Source organism: Bradysia coprophila, assembly GCF_014529535.1.
Source record: "Bradysia coprophila strain Holo2 chromosome X unlocalized genomic scaffold, BU_Bcop_v1 contig_98, whole genome shotgun sequence".
NCBI lineage: Eukaryota > Metazoa > Arthropoda > Insecta > Diptera > Sciaridae > Bradysia > Bradysia coprophila.
The window spans coordinates 914,862-937,919 of NW_023503371.1; the positions used below are offsets into that span (position 1 = coordinate 914,862).

General features: G+C 35.1%; 2 protein-coding genes across 7 annotated transcripts; one reads left to right on the forward strand and one right to left on the reverse strand.

The window, feature by feature from the left end:
* Positions 1 to 1,097: 1,097 nt before the first annotated feature.
* LOC119070551 lies at positions 1,098 to 10,484 on the forward strand. Of its 2 annotated transcripts, none has more exons than XM_037174948.1 (4): positions 1,098 to 1,486; positions 8,892 to 9,057; positions 9,408 to 9,494; positions 9,564 to 10,484. In XM_037174948.1, exons 2-4 carry the CDS (start codon positions 8,909 to 8,911, stop codon positions 10,258 to 10,260), a joined length of 933 nt encoding a protein of 310 aa, XP_037030843.1. In that variant the 5' UTR covers positions 1,098 to 1,486; positions 8,892 to 8,908; the 3' UTR covers positions 10,261 to 10,484. The 2 variants fall into 2 exon arrangements, with proteins under 2 accessions (XP_037030843.1, XP_037030844.1); XM_037174949.1 differs by having other exon boundaries at positions 1,098 to 1,281.
* LOC119070549 lies at positions 4,893 to 19,787 on the reverse strand. Of its 5 annotated transcripts, XR_005086532.1 has the most exons (9): positions 19,526 to 19,787; positions 16,951 to 17,229; positions 10,520 to 10,628; positions 8,442 to 8,589; positions 8,284 to 8,362; positions 8,025 to 8,219; positions 7,838 to 7,945; positions 6,141 to 6,273; positions 4,925 to 5,268 (listed from the first exon to the last, which is right to left on the reverse strand). XR_005086532.1 is itself a non-coding variant. In XM_037174947.1 (8 exons), exons 2-8 carry the CDS (start codon positions 17,137 to 17,139, stop codon positions 5,149 to 5,151), a joined length of 948 nt encoding a protein of 315 aa, XP_037030842.1. In that variant the 5' UTR covers positions 17,140 to 17,157; positions 19,619 to 19,787; the 3' UTR covers positions 4,893 to 5,148. The 5 variants fall into 5 exon arrangements, 4 of the variants coding, with proteins under 4 accessions (XP_037030842.1, XP_037030841.1, XP_037030840.1 ...); XM_037174947.1 differs by lacking the exon at positions 6,141 to 6,273 and having other exon boundaries at positions 4,893 to 5,268; positions 16,951 to 17,157; positions 19,619 to 19,787; XM_037174946.1 differs by lacking the exon at positions 6,141 to 6,273 and having other exon boundaries at positions 4,893 to 5,268; positions 19,619 to 19,787.
* Between the last annotated feature and the right edge of the window lie 3,271 nt (positions 19,788 to 23,058).

Sequence of the window (23,058 nt, forward strand, 5' to 3'; positions counted from 1 at the left end):
TAATTTTAAGCGGAACGACCTTCCTTCTCCAAACATCAGACACTCAGACCTAGACATAACCTCAGAAAACCAACGGCACAAACGTCTTCTTCTGTGAGATGCTCGTATTTAAATATTACCGTAGGCTACGACAAGTAACTAGACTCTACATTGTATCGAATAGATTTGCTTAAATTTTCTGAACAAACATTGCTAGATAAATGTCTGGAGGTAAAAAATAGTACATTGCGTCCGAGGTTAAAAATTCCCCTTTGGGTCGGACCATAACATCCCCACTCGTCAAAATAAAAATTTGGAACCTCGTACGCACAGTGCTTTACGTGCTTCTGGTCGGAAAATGCGAAAAATGTACTCAAGAAATTGAATTTACCGACCAGAAGTACCTAATAGATATTTACTTTACTAGGGAGGTAATAGGGCCATTTACTCACAGGTAAAACTTTTTACCTCGCTCGTGAAATAATAGTATTTTTCGCAACAAGTTACGAAAAGTAGGACTTTCCATTGCCTTTATTGCGAAAAACGTTATATACAACTCCTTGATAAATGCTTTTTTAGGCACCCGATGTGTAATGTCAAACTCGGCCTGCTGCCTACACATCTCGTGCCTAAAAAAGCATTTATCACTCGGTTGTATAAATAACTATTACTAAATAACCTCCATACAAACTGCACACGCACTCTACCCCGTAGAGTGTGTGTGCAGTTTGTATGGAGGTTATTTAACTATTACATGACTAGTGATAAAAAGATGAAAAGAATAGTTTTCTTGTGAATTTTGTTGATCCGACACGTAGCCGAGGTGAATAAACGAAAACGAGACTTCTTAATTTTATGCCGAGTTATGTAATGCATTTTTCATACCTAGGACCTCGCCTTCGGCTCTGTCTGGAAACTTCTCACACGCTAAAAAAGACTTTTAGTCCTAAGTACGAAATGTACTATCACATGCTAAGGGCGTCAAAAGTCATTTTTCGTCCTATAGTTACGCTTAAAAAACACGGTTTCTGATGCAGAAACATGAAACAAATAAAAAAAAAACATTTTAGAACGAAAAGACTGACAATGTGCATTGCGACGTCTATACCCGCAACAGCAGAATCGAAAGAACAAGAAAACATAAGTCAGTTGCTTCGGTCGCGGTGTGTGAATCTATTTTATCCAGTTTACGTTTTCTTTATCTGTTCAATTGAGATTTCGTTTTGTCCATAAATCGACATCGTATTTGTCTAGTAATAGTTGCAAACAATTAGGCCCGCAAAATTCCGGTTTAATTCGAATGTGAGTTGTTTAATTTGTGTGACATAATTCACATTATTTCTGACAGTATGGTGGCACATACACACACTGATGCTTCGCTAATTTGAAATGTAAAAGAAATGTGCAAACAAAACATTAGAAAAGTGTGAGATGAAATAAAGTGATCATTGCAGCGCAAGCGGATAAGCGAAATTTGTATTTTAATTTGCCGTTAATTACTTTCAGCGTAAGTTTATGTCAATCTTTTAATTGACAAATGTAATTTGGAGAGTCTATGGATTGGATTCTAATAGTTTTTGAAGGAATACAGTAAAAATATGAACTCTCTATAGACAGCAGCCAATGATATAGTATCGGAGGTAGTTGGAAGTATAAATTTTTAGTGCGCAGTAACAGCAAAATAGTTGGTTTTTGGGCTCCACAGTTTTGTAAATTCTTTAGTCTTTGGAATTTGTTTAGATTATACAAGGAGGTAGGTGTAGGTGTACACAACGCCACAAATTTTAAACTAAAAATTCTAACGTTTGCTTAAAACGAGACCGTTTGATCCCAGTCACTCTGTTTACAACAATAGAAAGTGGTAGGAGTTTTCCGGAGTTTTCATTGCTTTATCGTAAACAAAGAGCTGAACGGCGTACTTTGTGTTGGTATTTAATCTGCTTCTTAGGGGAATGGTTAAAAAAAAAGTCATTGGAAGCTCAGAACAATCATGTTAATGTAGGCCTGACACTTGTTTTAACTTACCCCGCGCTTGACTCGAAGCTCAAAATCTTAGTCATGCGAAATTTTGAACCTTGTCGGGTCAGGTTAAACTGAAATTTAGTGTTGATGTTGACTTACATTTCTATGTTCTCACCTAACTACGAATTCATTTCTTTCGTACTGGATTGGACGGAAAAGGATATTGAATGCGACGACCGAAAAACCTATAGACACGAACCACAACGACTCAAGGCGACATATTTCACAGGTTCGTTAAATGTGTTGAAATTAGAAAATTGGGTAAATTAGAACTTCTAGAATTCCACATCATTCAAGTCGAACACAGTTCACATCGTTGGGTAAATTCAGGCTTACAAGAATCAGTTCTTTTTACATGATTTACCTGAACTGGAGGAATTTTAGTCTCAAGCAGGTTGAATAAATAAATAGTTATTTTCATCATAAGGAGAGAAACCACGAAATTACAGTATATGTCAAGAATTCTACCATCTACAATGAAACAATTTACTTGGGGATGTTGTCCCCTGAACTTCTTGCTTTTATTCTTCTTTAAATTACAATCGTGACTGACTTTTCTTCTGGTTTTCTTCGATTGATTCTGTTCAATTGGCCTTCTCGATCATTCATAATATTCAAGTGATTGTTCATAGACGAGTGGATGTTTACTTGAATACAATTCCCGACATACTCCCACCTTTAACATTTTTTACCCTTAGTAAAATTGTTAAACCACATTGTATTGGCCCCACTATAGAGTCGACCAACCAAATAAGTGCCATCCGCTTACAAGTTCTTTTTTTTCCTTTCAAATGTCTCTTTCTCTGACCATGAGTTCGCGTGCGGTTTGCTCCTACCGTTCGAATTGATTTCGTCCAATTTTGTCCAGTTTTCGTATAGTGCCCAAAAGATGTCTTCGTGCTGTGCTGATTGCTCCCACCGTTCAATACTGGTTCACTGAGATATTACTGCCTGTGCCCAATCCACACTCCGGTGAGCTGACTCCGGGCACATCCCCAGTAAACATCTCATCTGCAGCTTTCACGGAAATGTTTCCCCATTTTGTGTCTTCAAAGCTTTTTTCCTGTCTTTTTGTTTTTGTTGACTTCTTCTTTTTTTTATTTTCTTAACTTCTTGTTCTTGTACTTGTTCTTATAACGTCTTGCTCTTATAACTTCTTGATCTTGTTCTTATGACTTCTTGTTTGTTCTTATAACTTCTTGTTCTTATAACTTCTTGTTCTTTTTCTTATAACTTCTTGTTTTTTTTTTTGCTTTCAAACTTCTTCTTATTTTGAATGACCAAACCAATATTGTAGTCTCTCAACAAATTGGGTGCTGTCAAACGAAGCTTCCTTGTTCTTTTACTTTTCATTCCGAATGACCAAACCAATGTTGTAGCCTCTCAACAAATTGGGTGCTGTCAAACGAAGCTTGCTTGTTCTTTTTCTTTTCATTCCGAATGACCAAACCAATGTTGTAGCCTTTTAACAAATTGGGTGCTGTCAAACGAAGCTTCCTTGTTCTTTTTCTTTTCATTCCGAATGACCAAACCAATGTTGTAGCCTTTTAACAAATTGGGTGCTGTCAAACGAAGCTTCCTTGTTCTTTTTCTTTTCATTCCGAATGACCAAACCAATGTTGTAGCCTTTTAACAAATTGGGTGCTGTCAAACGAAGCTTCCTTGTTCTTTTACTTTTCATTCCGAATGACCAAACTTGTTCTCGTTCTCTCTCTATTCTTTTTTTTTTTTCAACTTTATTCCGAATCACCAAACTAATTCCTGGTCTCTTCAACGATTCAGATCCTGCCTAACGAAATCTACTCCATTCTCAACAACCAAAGTCGTAGCTTTTCAACAAATCGGGTGGTGTCAAACGAGTTTCTCCTTCTTTTCCTCTAACACCTAGCATTATTCCACAAATTTAACCCTCTCATTCCTAACTCTCCTGACATCCCTAGATCTTCAGTTCATTTGAAGCTTCACTTCCACCAATTTCCTGCTGCGCCACTTGTCAAGAATTCTACCATCTACAATGAAACAATTTACTTGGGGATGTTGTCCCCTGAACTTCTTGCTTTTATTCTTCTTTAAATTACAATCGTGACTGACTTTTCTTCTGGTTTTCTTCGATTGATTCTGTTCAATTGGCCTTCTCGATCATTCATAATATTCAAGTGATTGTTCATAGACGAGTGGATGTTTACTTGAATACAATTCCCGACAGTATACGTAACGTGTGAATTCGCATGCCGAGAGAATTATTTTGCATAAGTATGTATGTTTCGTCGAGTATGCAGAAAAAGCAAAAAGAGCAAAAGAAAGTGAGAGAGTTAGCTCCACCTTCGTATATACATCAATTCAAAACAGGTCGCATGCGAGTAAAACATCATCTATATCCCTAGACCTGTTTACAAGGTCTGCTCAGAGAGAACTAAAAAACTATGGTTTCCGATAACTTTCGGCGCGTGATTTTGTCTGTTTTCGTATCATGAAGCGTGTAAATCTATTTGAAATAAGTCTGAGCTTCTTGGGAGTGATTCGTTTGAAAAACAGCTTATCTGCCGCATTTTCCAAAATTCCTGGACACTTCAGTGGCTAGTTTGAAGTGATCAAAAGCATGCATTTTCTTATGGAAATTTCTTCAGGCACATGAACTATAAAAGGTCCAATGGGGTGTCGTAATTTCATGTACTTCCGAGGCAAATAAGGTCTTTCTGGGCTTGAAAAATTGACTACTTCGGTAACTTATAGCCGCTTCTCTACATCCGAAACTCAACGAAAAAACGTTTTTCTTTAGACGATGAGTCCGATTTTGGTAGGCTGATTTTCATAAGAATCCTTCTAAAGCCTTTACAATCTTCTTCAGTATTAAACTAAACCTAAAATTGATTTACTCAAAAAAATGATTGTTTTTTTGTAAAAAATATTTTATTTTATCAAATATTTGTTTGGTTCGGTAGTTGCACACGTTGAAAACTAAAAAATGATTTTAATAATTTACATTCTTAGTTTAAAAAAAAAAAAACAAAATGGAAATGAATTAGCAGTTCTAATACGACAGCTCTTTGTGCTTGCACGGCTATAAACGGTATATCGCATTTGTACAGGTTTGTGATGTCTCTTTTTTCTAAAATAAAATTTACTACTCGAAATATCCCGAGTTAGTTACTTAATATCTGTTTGATATTTTGATTCTTCCGACTGAAGAACAGCAATCGGTTTCAGTATAAAACGTTTCCGATCAACGACCGTCTGCTTCCCTGGATTAATGGTGAATGAAGTTTCCTGTAATAGAATAAAACAAAAATGAAACACATTGTTGATATCCTCTTGCTATGAAAATACACGAAATTCCTGTTCCACTAAATAATAATACAAAATTTCTTAGAAGCCCTTATCCATAATCTCTGCAATTCAATTGGTAAAAATTTTGAACTTGGCAAGCTGACAACTTATCAAATAGAAATTTGGTTCACACAGATAAGTTCTAGACTGACCAAGCACAAAATCTCTCTCAATTTCATATTATTGACAAAGCAATATTAGTTAACATTCAAGCCGTTACCACGAATAAGCTTCTTAAATAAATCAGTCTATTTCCCTAACTGCATTATTGGGAGTTCGAAAATTAAACTTAATTATCAAACTTAAAGAAATTAATTTGCTTTCGTATTAACGGTACTCGTGGTCGAAAAGAACTCACATTCCAAGAATCAATAAATGAAAGAAAATAAATTGAGGATGTGCAATTGTGGTACAAAATACTGTGTTATTTGGTAGGTGGATGCTTGTTTCAGACAAGACGAATGTTACGTTGTTCGAAATAACCGATCACAAACGTTCGTATGCCTTTTTTTGCACAAAACCAATGACCCACCTTAGAGCTTCATACATGAACATGAACAGTCTGGCACATTTCGTATAAACGTTCGAATTGAATTAATGGTTTCAATAATTGGATAGCTGATGATGACCGTTTGATTGCGTCATGACATGATGGGAAATGGGTTTTGATTTATTATTACTTATAACTAGCAGCGACAATTTTACCAACATTCAGTTTATATTACTAGTAGCGCAATTGTTAGGAATCCATCGAAGGCAATGATAAAGCGACATAAAGAAGCAACAATAAACAAATTAATTCAAATACTCACTTGGGAATGGGGACTTTTTCACATTACAAAAATGATAAAATCAAGCATACAAATACCAAACTTTACAACACATTTCTTTTGATCAATTTTACAAATTAGATTGCTAATTTTTCTCCCATGAATAAAAGTACGTCTAAAAAAATTAAAGTAAAATGTAATTAGAGGAACGACCGAATTGAGTGACGCGGGGTTATGTTGTCGTCAATCTAGATAGATTCTACCTGGTACAAGTACGTCGTTATTCTATTTTCATTATTTTCACAATTAAGTGTATCCATCAATCGGTCCGATTTTGATGAATTAGTCATTTAATTTCTACAAATTTGTTTTGTATGTTGATGAGTTAGTCGGTTCTGAAGACTACAAGTACAACACATACACATCTATCTATTTCACTGTGAAATTTTCACAAGCGGGAAGTTAGAAGGAACCAAATTTGTGCCCGATTCGAGTCCCATTTTTTTTCAATAAAAATGTCCAACATAACTAAAGGTAGGAAAATTTCTGACGACCGCCTATTTTCCTGTGAGCATGGAAATCGTGATTCTTCCCGGTAACCAACACAAAATTTCCCAGTAACGAAAGACATAAAACAAAGACCTGATAGCTAGGTTTTTATGTTACCAGAGTATCATTTTTCCATGCCCAATTTTCCACCCGGAATTTTATGCGCCCTCTTGAAAAATGACAACCCGATGAAGTGCCCCAAAAATTTTGGTCCGTCCATGCTTTGTGCTATCTGGCAGAAGTTTTGGGCTACTAAGGCAAATGACAAAATGTCTTTAAAAAAATCCAGTCACATTGCGTAGGGTGGGAAATAATTTTTCCACCACATTAATGATTCATTAACGAATCTGTGGAATTTCGACAACTTTTCCCATCAATGGGAAAACGTATAAGTATAACGAGAAGATTGTAAATGTCCAACTAACTACTACTAATAAAATGTAGGTCACACTCTAAGCGTAATTGTGTCAGTTATATAACAAATAACTGAAGTTCGTTTGCTCCTTCATAAATGTTTCAATGTGCGTTTCAATGTGAACTTTACCATTGACTTTAACATTGTCCCGTTCTACCGTGTTCTAAAACACCGCATTGTTTGTGTGCTTTGAAGAGCTTCCGAAAGCTTCGAGCTTCTTTCGGATTCTATTCAAAAATGTGAAAGGATATTTCGGTAGAATACAAAAAAAGCTTAAAGCTTCTAAAACTTAAAGCTAAAACCTCTGAAAAACAAAGACCCCAATGCGATACGATGCTTTGGTTTAACATCATAGAACGGCAATGTTCGACTAACCCATAAAGGAAATGAATATTATCGGATACAGAATGCCAGAGAGCAATTCAGAAAAATGCGATTGATAAATAGGATCTGAACTGTAGTCAACTATAAATCAGGCGAACGACTACAATTGTCTGTAGTTAATGGAAAACTTCGATCAGGGATTCCCAAGACACAAAATCACAAAATAAAAAAAATGATTTTTTGCCTTGTATATGCAATGTCTGGTTACATATGAACTTTTATTGTGGGGGAAACAACTTACGAAATTTTTTGAAAAGCTACAGACATGAAAGCAAATTGAATTTTTTTACATAAAAATTTAGTCAACAAAAAGTGTCATGTTCGTTCACTGTTTTAAAGCCCTCCGATTTAAACTTTTCCATGAGGTATAAAATTAGAATTGTTATATTACCCCAATGCAACTGCACGTGCTTTCATCGTAGTACGTTCCAGTCGTACAATCCTTTGAATCTCTACACCTGCACGTACAGTCATCGGAGTCCCAAATCTTTGAGGTTTCCTGTAATAAAACAATCCAACTGAATTACAACAATTTCACCTCCACAATCAACGGATGAAAATTTTGACAATCTACGTACCGATAAGCATTTATTGTGATCATCCACATTGGTGCATTCACACTTGCATTGTGATTTGATGTAAATTTGATTACGTTTACAGTCATTCTCCTTTATCCTACAATCACATTTGCATTTTGTGTGCTCTTCGACCACCACTGGGACCTTTTCTTTAAGCGGCATCTTTGCATTTCCGGTGTATTGTGATTTGATTATCTGTAATCGAAACGAAACGGAAATTTTCATTGTTATCAGATTGATATAACACGTTGAGCTATACCACAAATGTTTTGATTTCCGTTTCGATGGGTTGACACTCTAACAGTTTATGCGTACAGCAGCCACCGCATTGTTTGATTCTGAAAATGTATTTTAAAAATGAAAGCTGAAGCTCAAAACTACCAAATAAAAACACTTCTCGTCTGAACAGATGTATACCTTGTGCAAGACGGAAAGTAAATTACTGAAGGATCTTCTGGTTCGTGTTCTGGCTTTAATGGTACCACAGCTAACTGTGGTGTGCACAGAGCTGGTTGTGGCGTCAAACCAGCACTCCTTTCTTGGGCCATGACTTCGGTAAATCGAGCTATTGAAGAAAAAATTCAAATGTTATGAGTTAGGCCAATGTGATGGAACTTTGTTTTTGGTGTTAGCTTTGAAAACAGCTTTTGTGAGCTTTCAAAGCTTCTATTAAATTCTAACGGAGATTCTTTCGATTCGAAACGAAAAAAGCTCGCTCAAAACACGTAAAGGTTCTACATTGAACATCGTACATGGGTGGTTCCATACAGTTCATTAAATCTTAGCTGTATTCTCGGCTCGAGTTACAATCCTCCCTATCGTCAAAATACAATTTCACTAATTTGCTATTCCTTTGTCCATTTTCAGGTGGCCCATGTCAACAAATGGAGCCGAATGATGTTTTAAAGAAATTTATCGATGTGTGCTCCAACAAAGATGACAAGTGCACAAGGTACTCGTTTGCTTCGAACGGCATTTTGGAGTGGTTTGGACGGAATATTAAGGACAACAATAAAATTTTCGAATACATAAGGCAAGTATGATGGAATGGAAGAAATGTTGAACAATCGACTGATTCTTTTAATGACTTGAGACAGAGTGTAAAATATACTCTGCCTGAGGAACCAAGTTCTCGAAAATCAAAACATTATCTACTCACGCGAAAGAATCACGTGTTCGAGATTTCTATGTTCGTTACACTATAAGGGTCTTACCGTTTGCAGAAAAAAAAACATTTGCCTGCCATAACACCGAACCCTTTTGAGCACCCAGTGAAATGATAAACCCACCAATTCTATATCTAGTTCCAACCAGGTTCACTGAACCTATTATCATTGTTACTCTCTTAGTTACCCTAATGCTAACCTGAATTTTCCTCGACAGATACAACTTAAGCCATCAGTATGAACACATATTTAGCGTTGCAATCCGATGTGACGCATTTGAAGAAAAACCTCTACACAGAGCAACGTAAGTTTGCATGACTTTGCATTACTGAGTTAGATATTTCTGACAAAAAATTCGATTTTGTTTTTGAAGTCGACGACAACCCTCAGACACAATAACGAATGTTGATAGCAGCTCAAAATCAGACGATGTCTTCGAAACTCCCCCGAGTAGTTCTGCAACTAAGGAATCCGATGATATGACTACACCGGAAAGGAAAAAACAACAGGATGCTAGCAAAATTCACGAGTTCAGCGATACCGATGACGAGCCATCGTTTCCGAGGTCACCTCGAATCACAAGAAGTGCACAGAAGCGATGCTCGGATGCACCATATCCGCAGTCACCATCGAAACGAAATAGAAAGACCGATCACAAAGAAAGTGAACAGTTGCGTTTAAATGCCGAAACGTCGGAGCTCCCGGACCCATCAAAAAACACTGAAATAAAATACATTGAGGCCGTTGGAACGGTACGTAAATTACGTAAACTTAAACATCGCGGCATAGATTCAAGGTCCAAGGAAATACGAATTTATGAGAGTCCTACGGGTAGGCATTGGGAGTCTGGGAATACAAAACTAAAAATCTCCTACAGGGAGAACGTCAATCAAAGTGACCTGCAATTTGTACTAGTTATCTATCAGCATATTGATAATAGCCCGCGATGTAGGAGAGACTTAATGACAGAGTTCGCAAAAACGTGCTCTGACGAAACCACCGATGTACAAAAAAGTGAGAAAAAAGGTAAAACAAATAAAAATTTAAAAATGAGAAGACTACGATTCTAAACAGTTTGAAATTGTGCAACCTATTCGTATTAGAAATTTCGATTGTCCAGCCCAGTGTTTCTGTTTTTAAAGCGAATAGCATAGAATAACTTGTAATAAGTCCAACTGAGTTAGTGGCGAAGCCAACGAGACCTTAAAATGTAAAACTTAAGCAATAGTATCATCATTGAATGACAAAAATTTGAACAAATTGAAAATAAAACGTTTTATCAAAAATTTATAAAAAAAGAAAAGAAATTATTTTGTTTCACGCCCTTACCTAACAGCATTGTCTCTCGAGGATCAGCAGACTCTTTCGAAATGAATTCATCGATGAATTGTGTAACATTTTCTAAACTATTTATTCTTTGTATCATCTCCAACGGCATCTGAAAATAAATTAAGAAAAAGGAAAATTTTAATAAAATCGTCAGAAGAAGCGGTTCGATATCGATAGTGAACACAATGAACTCGTTAAAGCAGTACCGAACTGGCACATCGGGGAGAATAGTGACTAGTGAGACGAAATACATCTCAATATTAAAATACAGTCAGAGGAAGTGAAATTTCAGCATGAATTGGCTTCAGTTGTTTTTCAGCTGATCCAAACAAACAACCAAAACTGTTTATACGTCTTTATAAAGTTTTACCACAACCATATAATACCATGCAGGGACCAGAATAAAAGGCTTTTTGACCGTTAAAAAAAATCTGTTCTGTTGTGCCTGTTCTTGGAGTGCGTTGGATCTAGCGAATTTTAATACTGGTAGGACAAACCGGTGTCTCTGTATCTATGTCCTATGGGGGAATGACCTGACGTTGTCAAATGGTTATATTAATCGACATCGAATAGTTTTAACAAAGAATTAATTGATATTGTTACTTCGAATTCGATTAATGGGGCAAGTGCGGAAAGTCGCATTTCTATTGTTTCATCTATACGGCAAACCGGCACAAGCTTAAGCTTTAAACACACTTAACCGTTTATCACTTGACAGTTGGTTTGAAACAATGAACGCCTCTTTTCAATTGTTTGATTGTCACGTAAACGGAGAGAAAGAATTTTAGAGATTTGAGTAAATTCACCTAGTGAATGTGAATTTCTGTATTACTTTGAGTACTTCAGAGTTTGCTGATCTTAGATTGATGATATAATATGACGTTCTGTGTGATTAAAAAAGAATATTTATTGTTCAACAACAACGGTTAGACTTTATTACCCGACTCTTATAGAAACACTTCTATCTGTTTAATGTCGTATATACAACAATCAAACAAAATGCATTCAGGTAATAGGCACTTCAGTTTCGATTGATTTTAATTGATTTAATAATTGAATCGAATGCAAACATTCCAGTTGCGACTAACGTAATTTTCCAGCTTTAACGTTATTCCCCCATTTCATTGAAAGGTCAAAAAAAAATGCCGCACACACTTCAGCTTGATTCATTTCGATAAGAATTTGCATTTATTATTGAAACATAAAAAACAATATTTTATCGTCTGCCGACGTCATAAATTCACTTTTTAATTTTGAAATCTACCAAATTTTTAAATTTGTATGCAGTGAGGTGGTATGTACAACAACAAACAAAATGTTTTCGGTGTAACACGCATTCAAAAACGCCAATATAGTCATACATTGTCCACTCAATAATAATATATAAATTGATAACATCCCGTGTTATGCGCTCTTTTGTAATAACATTATAAATGGCGCTTCCGAAGTGAATCATTACTTGTTTATGAAGAAAACAAGACAACATGATTTTATTGTGAAGTTGATATTAGGTATTTCAGAAAAGTATATATATATATATATATATATATATATATAACACACAAAGTCTATAATAAAATTCGACATTTTTGATAGACATTTTTTTCTTCTCTGATATGCATGACTAACTCAACAGGTACTTGTGGTATCTCGAATTGTCATATCATTTTGTGACGAAATGTGTACATTGAATACCACGTTGTGATGTGATAATTAAAAAGTTGTTGTTCATTTTTATCTCGAATTAAAATTTTACAGACAGAAACAGTGTATTTTAGTAGATGTCCGTTGGTTCGCAGATTTCTGCAATTATTACACAAAGGTAGGAAGCTGGATGGCGCATTTGTTGGTCAACCTTTGTAATTGGTTATTCTTATTTACAACCTTTGTTGCGCAATACCATGTATTTCACTTCCCATTCCACTCAACAAAAAGTACTCCGTGAGAGAGCAAGCTGTCAAATAAACAAAGCAAAAATTTAAAAAATTCAATTTTGACTCTCACACGGAGTATTTTATTGGTAAGAGGAAACTAAGCATTACGCAATTCTTAAGAATATTGACAGCCAGGGACCGAGGACACATTTAGGCGTAAATAAATAACATCTGGAGAAAAAATTCGACTGATCCCGTTGATTATTCGCACGATTATTTTTAATGTCAGTCCGAAAAATACCCATCGATGGAAAATCCTTTACCCAAAACCGGTACCGGTACCCCAAAATTATTTATGGTTTGACCATGATTTGTCACAATCGTGTCAATTTTTAACTTTGTACGTCATTTTTTTTGAAATCCTTTGATATCCAGTAGTAATGGCTAACTTTATTATGAAGATTGAACATTTTGTCTTCGTAAATCAATATTTAAAGAATTTCTGTAATTAAGTTTAATATTTTAATTGGATCGAGATTTGCGTTGTGGTGTGCGTGATTTGTGGGATTTTGTATTATTTACATGAAGTTCCATAGTTCCATAGACCGCTATTTGGATGTATTTTTAAACGTCATTCAAATTATACCGCAAACCACAGTCCAGGGACCTTGAAACAAATATATCCTACAACGCATTGAAGACTTAGTGCATACGAACCATTGAACCATATGAAATTCTCTCACAATTCATTCACAGAATGTTACATCTCCTTTGCACTGATTTTTCTATGTGTTGTAGGGCAGTAAACTTGTCTTGTTCTTAATGTGAATTGTTTATTTGATAATTCTCAGTAATTATCGTTTTGGACAAAACTGGACAAAATTGCGTGCCCTTCTACCTTCTACCCTACAATTTCATTACACTTTAAGACTTTTGAGATTGCAAAGCGTGGATAAAATTGGTCAGTTCTTATAATTCTCCATCTGCAGAGGAAAGTTTGTGAAATGTAACTGAAATCAGCTAAATTAATTTATCCGCAACAGCTTTAGCGCAATTTTCGTCCATTATTAATGAAAGTCAAATTCACTACTCGTCACTTCACTGTTACAATTTATTTGTGAAGAAAAATGAGTCGCTCTTTAAGTAAAATAGTTTCCGTCATCAATTTAAGACGATTATCGCATTTATGACTGTGATATACAATGACGCATTTGTTATAATTTTATTGCAGTCGTCAGTGACAGATGAATTATCTTCTCACTTTTGAGTTAGGTAGTATCAGAATTTTCACGAAGAAAAAATTAGGTCATGCTCAACATAATTAGTTAGTTCCTTTCCTTACAGGGCCTGTTTGTGGAAAATTAAGTTAATAAATTTGCTAAAATGTTTCTGCGACTTTCCAAAATTGAATTTTCAATGATACTCGAGGGGAAAACTGCTTTGGATAGTCGTGGTACGGGGTATCTAATACAATTAAAGCCAAAGTCATTGTTCCAGCTTGGCTCTCAGCTCCATACAAAGTCACGAAAAGTCATAGTACAGTGTTTTTTAAAGTAGTTTCCCCCTCGATGAGGTAAAAATTAAAGTTTTTCCCGATGGGGAAACAACAATGGCGAATGGTGGGACAGTGTTTGGGCGAATAAAGGTGAATAATGAGCGAACAAAGGCCGAATAATGAGCGAACAAAGGCCGAATAATGAACAAACAATCGAATGGGCGAATGGGCGAACGGTGGGACAAGATTTTCCATTGTTGTTTTCCCGTCGGTTTTTCCAGCAAAAACAAAATTCACTTAAATATTGCTTTAGATCAAGACTACGACTGAAACAAGATTCTCATAATAAGTTCGTATAATGAAACATATTGTGAAATGTGAAACGTAGGAAAATGCCCAGGACTTGGTCGTTAAAATCAAGGTTCTGAAAGAACAGGTTAAGACACTTACGAAGACACAAATCTTGACAATTCAGACATGTATATTGTTTGAAAAGTCAACTTAAAAAAAAATATTTTTTTTTTAGTAAGTTGAAATCGTCATATCAAATATTCCAAACATAGTAGTTAGCGCTACAGGAAAATTTTGATCACACCGCCTTCGTGATCAACTCAAAAGTGTCTTAACCTGTTCTTTCAGAACCTTGGTTAAAATTCAAAATTATGCGACATAAAAGAGGGAGAGAGAAGAACATCCATCTCCTTATAATAACACAGCTTTCATTTGACTTTTCTGCATAATACGTTAAAAAAAGGGAGTTGCAATGTTTGTTCATAAATACAACATCGGTGCATACGGTGCAGTCCATAAAGTATAAATGCCTGAGCTTTTGTCTTGGCGAATAGAATTAAATGTGAAACGATTAGGATTTCTTGGCACGTCGTCGGTACGATCGTCAGTAATGTGATAGATTCCCAATTTATTATTATGCGGAACGTCTTCAACTTCCGAACAAATAATAAAATTGTTAATTAGAGAATCTCTTGCCATCGAATGTTCTGTTACGCGATGTATACATTTGTGTATGGCATATAAAGACGTCTTAATAAACAAGTGTTTGTTTATCATAACAATTATGTTTTTTCCACAAACTTATAGTATATACCAATACCTGCCACAAAAATTTACATGTTCAGCTTGGTAATAGCCGTATTTTTATTTTTAATTTTACTTATTTTATTTCACAACAAACGGTGTGTGTATAGAAGAATTTACAAAATATTTTTAAAATGTATTGTTTTTCATTGTCAAAATGTATTTACCTTCCTATCTTCATATGCAAAGTCATAACTAAAATAAATCACGTTTATAAATTTTAATAATGTCGCACAATAAGCACATAATAATTAGTATAGGGTTCAGCTAAATATTCAGTTACCACAGTGCTACTGGACTCCCAACATACATATGAGTCTGTATTCTCTGAATGGCTCTAAAAATCGATCATCTGATTTCATTCATGTGATTTTGGTTCTCTCAACAACCCGATTCCTTCATATCTAGACTAACAAGATATCCTCCACTGCAGTTTTTCAGTGACAATAACCGAAAATAAATCTCTACGTTTGCGTAGGACTTGCGATAGAAATTCATTTCGTCACGAGATTCTCGTATGTGTTTATTTACCTCAACAAACTACTTCGGCTTAAGACGCATATAATTCTAAGTAACACTACGGAATGATCATATGCCGCCTGCAAAAGATAATTGATTTCGAATTGTGTTACACATTACTGTTTCGATGTGCTTTTTGTTCGTTACCGATTCGTTGACGCAACCGGTGTTCACAAGACTGAATATAAGAGCAAACAAGTATCGATGGAACACAGCGTTTGTGCAATAGGACATTTTTTATAGAATGTTAAGGAGGCAGAGTCTATTTTAAAGGAATTAATTCCATAAAATTCTTCAATTTTTTAGTCGTTTTTTTGATTTTTTTACTTCCAAGGATTTTCAAGATTTTTTAGCTGTTTTCGACCATGTGTAAGCCAGTCAATCAATTTTAGGAATTTAGAGAATTTTCATTTCCTAAAATAAGCTCTGGTTGGAGGTGAGTTTTGTGATGACTAGAGTTAGGGCCTTTAGGGCCTGGTACCAACCGATAAATGTAGATCGTACAATCCATGTAATTAAACCAGCTGAAGGAAAAGTAGTTGTTGCTGATGTATAACAAAATTGAATAATCTCATTAAATCCCATACGATTTAATTCCGTTTAGTCCATTTAGCCCAAGAAGTGTAGAAGGTCGGAAAATATCCAGGGCATATAAGATGAGATACTGCTCTGCAAGCGACTTTGTCGATAAGTGCAAAATACCAATTTAGATATCACTTTAGTGGAAAGCATTATTTTACGTCTTACATACCCAAATCAAAAGGAATTTTTAACCAACTCAAATTTTGATTTTATTTTATCAACGGAGTTAAAATTGACATCAAAAGAATTATAGTGAGAACAAGTGCGCGATTTCTTCGTATCATGAAGGTACTCACCACTAAAGCTTCGATAAATTTTAAAATTCAATTAGTGGACGGAATTTCTTGGTTTCTTTAATCTATAAATTACCATAGCCTGATATGTTAATTCAGTGGTAATTATCCGAATCAATTTTATTGATTATACGTTTGCGGTTAGCTTATTTGCAGATGGAGATAAATTTAATTTTAAATTTTTAAAATATAATTCCTATGACTGGTCGAAACGGAGACACATCATTAAAAGAATGTCATTGCAAACTGCATCCAAATCTGTACAATGTTCCAAATCTGCTTGTGAATATAAAATTAACAATTTGTAGCACGCATGAAGGAAAAAAAGGAAAACCCGTAAAATCTCACACGTTTAATAAAACAATCGCCGGTAAGTATAAGGTAAACTGTAATGTTCTGCGGTTGAATGTGCTAAAAGTAACATATAAAATATCTGCACCATGCACAGGTGAACAATCAATTTGAATCACGACTTAAATACTACGAATATATGTTAATCAGGTGAAAGATCTATAATACACTTGAGATGGCGAATCGATTTTTTTTTATTTATTAATATTTCAAGTGACTCACTTCATAAATATTTTCGGACTCGTAGTTGACTTGTTTCTTTACATTTGTAGGAACTTCTTCTGGGAACGATATCACATCACTTGATTCAACGTACTGTTTTCTTGCATATTCGTCGCGACAATGTGCAAGTAATGTTAAATTTAATAGAACCACCATTACGGCAAAGCACTTCTTCCTTATCCAGCCCATTTTTTTAATAATTTTTATCAAGTTAAATGGTTGACTCAATTTAAGTAACTAATTTGTATTCGATTATCACACATCGGAAAATATTTTTCACTGTTCAGCGGAGGAACGAAAGAAAAAACAATTTTATATAAAAATTATGCTGTGTAGCAGACTTGTTTTATAGCCGACAATGAAACATTTTGTTCAAATATTTGTACGTTAAAATGCGCAAAAAAACTGTATTACGTTGTCACTGAGGATAAACGATTTTTTTATCAAAACGTTTGCAATGAGAATATTAATTTGCTAATTTGATTGATAAACGTTTGGTTTCAACTGCAAATATTTCTATTATTATTATTTCAATTGAGTGGCAAACCAATATGTGCAAATTGTCTTAGTACCACATTCAATATTTTCAAAACGCCCCTCAAATGCCTGATAAAAACGAAGATGAAGCCACTCTGGCTGTCAGTGAGAAATTGATATATGGTTGGTTTTTTACGTTGTGTTGTTCGAAGTAACTATTCGCGTTAGTGCGCGAATGGATCAGTATGAATATAATATATACTTGATGCTATTCGCCCTCTGAGGTCAAAATGTACCAAAAATCTACTACTTCACACACCACCTGAGTTGAATGAAATAGCAATTGAAAATAGTTTTCTTTGCTGTTCTAGATTAAGTAGCAAGGGTCAATGAATTGCCCAACAAAGAATATAATGAGATATATTTGCTTCCTGGGGCAGAATTACTTATTTGGCTAATAGCCGAAAGTGCGGGCGAACTGTTTTCATTTCTTATCGGAAATAGTTCTATTTCTGCTAATGTAATTTCTGTAATCATTTTAAAAGCAGGTCCTTTTCGATGCAATTACTACAATAAGAACGATTTAAGTTGTGGGTAAATTATTAAGTTCATGTTCAGTAGGTTCTTTCACTAATTTATGGTAATATGAAAACTATTGAATCTATTGAATGTTAGGGATGGTCAATATTCTAGTGAGTACTGAATACTCTGGTTCATAAATCATTATCGACAGCTGAACCTGATCTTATCTGTATTTTCCTCCTAGCTAGCTGTTTATTATAGAAAAATCTATTTTTTCCACGATTCGTAAGACAGTTTTAGAAAAATACTACGTCGAAAGTCGCCATTGTTCGTTAAGAGTAAAGAAAACATTTATTTTATGTACCGGGACTACGGATAAAAAGATGAAAAGGTGAGTTTTAGTGTGAATTTTGTTGACCCGGGGCGTAGCACAGGTCAATAAACCCACCAAAACGAGGCTTTTCGTTTTTATACCGAGGTATATGTAATGGATGTTACATGCTGAAGGAGTACTTTAGGTGCTTGAAACATGAAAAGTAAGGTTTTCGATGCAGGCAGCATGTAACCACTTTTTTAATAAAAGACCTGACAATCATTTAGCATAAAAGGGATTCGAAATACAACGAATTCGCAAACTTTAAAGTCTCATGAGGACAGTGATTCCGAAGGTAAAGTTTAAAAATTTGAGAAATGTTTTGAAGTGCAATCGCTGAAGATTTTAAATTGAAAGTGACAACGGCAATACTGCAGACAGTATTTCATTATTCCACGAACTACAAAAAATATCGACTGCAAATTGAATTAAAAACTTTTATTGGATCTGAAGAGCAGGTACTCTAAGTTATGACTCACTAGCAAATTTTAAAGAAAATTCCGTCGACAAATTATTTTGTTTTATGGACTATTATGACTATGACTAAGCTGCTAGCAGACTAAATTAGCCGTATTAAATTTTTAAACCAGCTGACTAGGCTCAGCCTGTTCGTAGAGCTGGACACATTCTAATCCAATAAATGCTTTTTAATACAGATAGCAGATTCAAATATTATTTGATTTAAGCCTCCCGGCCTAGGTTAACTCAATATAAATTGAAATGAATTAACTGATACCACTAATCCGCTGATATGCTTCGAATTAACTGGCAATAATTGCACAATATATGAACTAAAGATAAATGTTCAAAAAGCAAATTATTTGGATTAAATTCCACACCAAATTTGAAATGGATTCAAATTAGTGTAGGTGTCGATGCGAAAATATTTCTTCTCATATGTACTTCACTCATGTCAACATTCTTTTTCATATTGAAAGAAATGCTTCAGGGACGGGAAAAAAACCTGAAGGTGTGCACATATTCATGAATTATGTATGCAATTCACTACACAAGACAATGGCAGAGTTGACACTCTGTATGCATCATAATTATTTACTTATTTCTCTTTCTTTTCGACTTGCATTGTAGCATCCCGACAACGTTTCATTTTTCTGCGCACTCGAAAACTAAATTGAATGTAATTTTCAATACAAAACTCAGATTCCATTGTGGCTTCAACAAATATATATAAATCAAACAAACAAGCTAAATCGCCTAATTCCGCAGGTTACACTACAGTTCGTCTGTATAAAGCATAATTATCATCAAACAATTTTTCTTGAATTAAGCACAAACAATAATATTGTTCAGTTCATTTGTTCCGTCAGTATTTTATACGTAATTTAAGTTTAACTTTGAAAAACTCTGTCGCAAATAAATTAACGATTTTGAAGCAAAGTCTACGAAAAGCGATTTTGAAAATTTTGTTACCGCCGCAACACTCTCTCAGCATTGACTGATTAGATTTGGTATGAATGAGATCCAAACCACCTTGATAATATACAATGAAAAGGTATATTGTGTGTTCGTGTTGTTGTGTTCAGATAGCTAAACTGTAGACCAATGTTAATTCAGAAAATAGTAGGGGGTTTTCGTTTAAGCGAAGTCATGATCAACATTTGAATTTATGACTAGAAACATTTAGCTTGATCTTGTATGAACCGATGCGATAGCTGTGCCAGAAGACTTAGCACTCACTTATAAAGCTTATTACAAGGGTTGCTTCCTCAGCCTGATTTTCAACTAGAATCGTTTGACATGTTTAGTCGTCATTCATAAAGTACGTCACGCGTGACGACTGTTTGCATCTATTTCTATCACATTTTCAACCATATCTTCCATCTCTTTCGCAAGTTACTACGTTTAGTCCTTTTGTCAAAATTCAATCACATAGTATCCAGTCTATTGTTTAATGTTAACTTGGATTATTTGGATTTAGGTTTGTGTTTGGTTATTTATGACGTTGAGTGCAAGGTGCCTTATTAGTCTCTAAATGTATAGATATGTCACGAGGCCACAGGTCAAGATTCATACGACGATTTTATGCAATAGAGTCATCTAAATGCTTCTCACATTATGACGATGGAGTATCCAGTGCTTCAAATCTTAGAAACTCATTATTCAGAATAATTGATAGCAGTTTCGTTACTTAAAATTCTTACGCCGACTGCCCAACTAGTCCTATATAATTTTATGAGGTATCAGGTTTTAGTAGTAAACGGCTTTCTGGATGTAGGCTTACGAGCATCCACACTACTTGTAGATACAACTTCAAAATTTTGTTAGCAGGTACAAGCGATTCCACAAGAGTAACAGCTACACAAAAGTTACACTCCACAGAATTTACGTTCCACAAAAGTTGCGCTTTATAAAACTTACGGTCCTCAAAACTTACCCTTCACAAAACTTACCATATTCAAACTTAACATACCCAAACTTACCCTTCACAAAAATTGCCCTCCACAAACCTTACGCTCTACACAGACGTTACGCTCCACACAGACGTTACGCTCCACACAGACGTTACGCTCCACACAGACGTTACGCTCCACACAGGCGTTACGCTCCACACAGACGTTACGCTCCACACAGACGTTACGCTCCACACAGACGTTACGCTCCACAGACGTTACGCTCTACAGATTCGTAAAAATTACGCTCCACAAATGCACAAACCCACACAAGTCTTACTTTCTTCTAATTACGCAAGTAAAAGGAAGATAGTACAACTCAACCCTAGTAATAAATTAACAAATAGTTAAGATTGTACTATTCATACCAATAAAGGTGTTTTAAAAAAAAAAAACAAATGCAGCCCGACTAATAAATTATGTAAACATAAACATGCACTAAGCACACATACATACCGGACAATTTTTCTTTACATCATTATTTATTTAAACAAAACGACTGAATGACAATTTTATAAAATATAGTATTGAAACATCCGTCATCGTATAGGTTTCTTCTATCAGGTGAACGTGCAATGCCACTCATTCATAACATTTTCCAGCGGTGATCATTCTTTTTCTTTGTAGATTTCCATGGTACATATACCAGACAAATAACTAATGATAATGATTATAAATGTCAGGTCAACGAGACTTGATTTTTTTTGCGTTATGAATATTCATTGGCTAATGTGGATTTCAAATGTTTTGCGAGTCGTTTCATCAGTTCGCAAATTGATTTTTTTTTTGTCGTTGGTAGCTTCGTCTTCAATCAATGCACTTCAAGCGATGGATTCTTTTGAAAAACAGCGTACCGAAATCGGACGCATTTTCTAGTCGAATTTTTAATATGTACCTAGAGAAAGGACATCGATCAAGAGAGAGGATTGCTCCTTTTTTTTAAAGTTCGTTTATTTGTAGTTTTAAGAACAAATATAAATCTTAAAAATGTAATAATGGACACACGTCCAGCTATTTTATGTTGGGTTGTTACCATTTGAAAATATAGCACATGAAAGCAAAATAAACAACTGACTTAGGCACACAAAAAGGATTGAAACAAAATGTACGACAAATAGTTCAGCAACTAAAGAAAATGAAAAATTTAACGCGAGACGTAGACAAGAATTTTCTCAACAAAGTTAAGGAGACACAGAAACCATAACTCTGTCACTTATTGGTTCGTACTGTACACTGACCGCTGGGCGCCACGTTGACTCCTATTGAAAATTAGAAGTTGGTTGTTGTTATTCAAAAGGGATTATTCAAAAGTGAGTATTGCTTCGACCCTAAAAACTAAAACCATTTTCAAAAAAAAAAATCTTCGAAGCTTGTGTGGTCATAAAAATTCAACGGTACATGTTTCAGTGTGGATGAATTTTAAACTCAATAAGTCCCTATTCGGCTCAATAATACATGTGATTACTTTTCTAATGACACCCCACACGACACTGTACTGCTCGTGTAATAAATAAAGAAATTTTTGTAAGAAAAGTAGCAAATTTTCAGTTTTTGATCACCTTTCACCAGCCACACAAGTTTCGAAGAATTTTTTTGAAATTGGTTTTGGCTTCTAGGGTCGAATACTTTTCTAGGCACAAATAAAGAAGTCCACTGGAAAATGCGTCTGATTTCTGAAGGCTGTTTTTCAAAAGAATCCCTTAGCATGAGTGCTACTCTAAATAGGTATCGGGGAATCTGACACACGGTGCCAAAAGAACGCACTTTCAAACTACGTACAAGGTGAACTCGATCACGCAAGTTTATTGCTGCGAATGCCTTTTACAAAATGTTGGTATCGAAAAATCGAATACTGAAGCTTAACAGTGTTTAACAGCTTAACAACTGTAAAACACTGTTAAATACCATTTCATGCAAAATAGTACTCTATTTGGCAGCTGTGGACTATGATCACGTTTGCTTGAAGTGCGTTGCTTCAATAGTTTTTAGGCGGTTCATTGATTCCTGGATTAAATTTCCGTAAACGAAAACATATTCCCTAACTAGTGGCGAAATTCGTCCAACCAAAATGATCGAGTACTGTCCTGTTTTAGTTTTAGACTACGCGAAGCATGTCATGAAATTAAATTATTAGGGACCTCACCTCAAAGAAGGTTAGTATTTTACACTATCTATCGAACTTACGAAAACACACGAGCAATCCTGCGTTGCTGAGATCGACAATTATGCATAGTTTTCCATTGTTTAACGTTTGCTATTGGGATTGCTATGGGAAACGCAGCATAATTGTCGATTATGAGTCAAAATTGCGTGTGTGTTTTCGGC

Excerpts from the sequence above, each read along its gene's own strand:
- LOC119070549 (XM_037174947.1), bottom strand. The coding sequence starts at position 17,139 with ATGGGCTGGATAAGGAAGAAGTGCTTTGCCGTAATGGTGGTTCTATTA. Across the intron at positions 10,629-16,950 it reads AGTCCGAAAATATTTATGAA|ATGCCGTTGGAGATGATACA; the intron begins GTGAGTCACTTG and ends ATTTATTTTCAG. Across the intron at positions 8,363-8,441 it reads TACTTTCCGTCTTGCACAAG|AATCAAACAATGCGGTGGCT; the intron begins GTATACATCTGT and ends ATACATTTTCAG.
- LOC119070551 (XM_037174948.1), top strand. The coding sequence starts at position 8,909 with ATGGAGCCGAATGATGTTTTAAAGAAATTTATCGATGTGTGCTCCAAC. Across the intron at positions 9,058-9,407 it reads AAAATTTTCGAATACATAAG|ATACAACTTAAGCCATCAGT; the intron begins GCAAGTATGATG and ends TTTCCTCGACAG. Across the intron at positions 9,495-9,563 it reads AAACCTCTACACAGAGCAAC|TCGACGACAACCCTCAGACA; the intron begins GTAAGTTTGCAT and ends TTGTTTTTGAAG.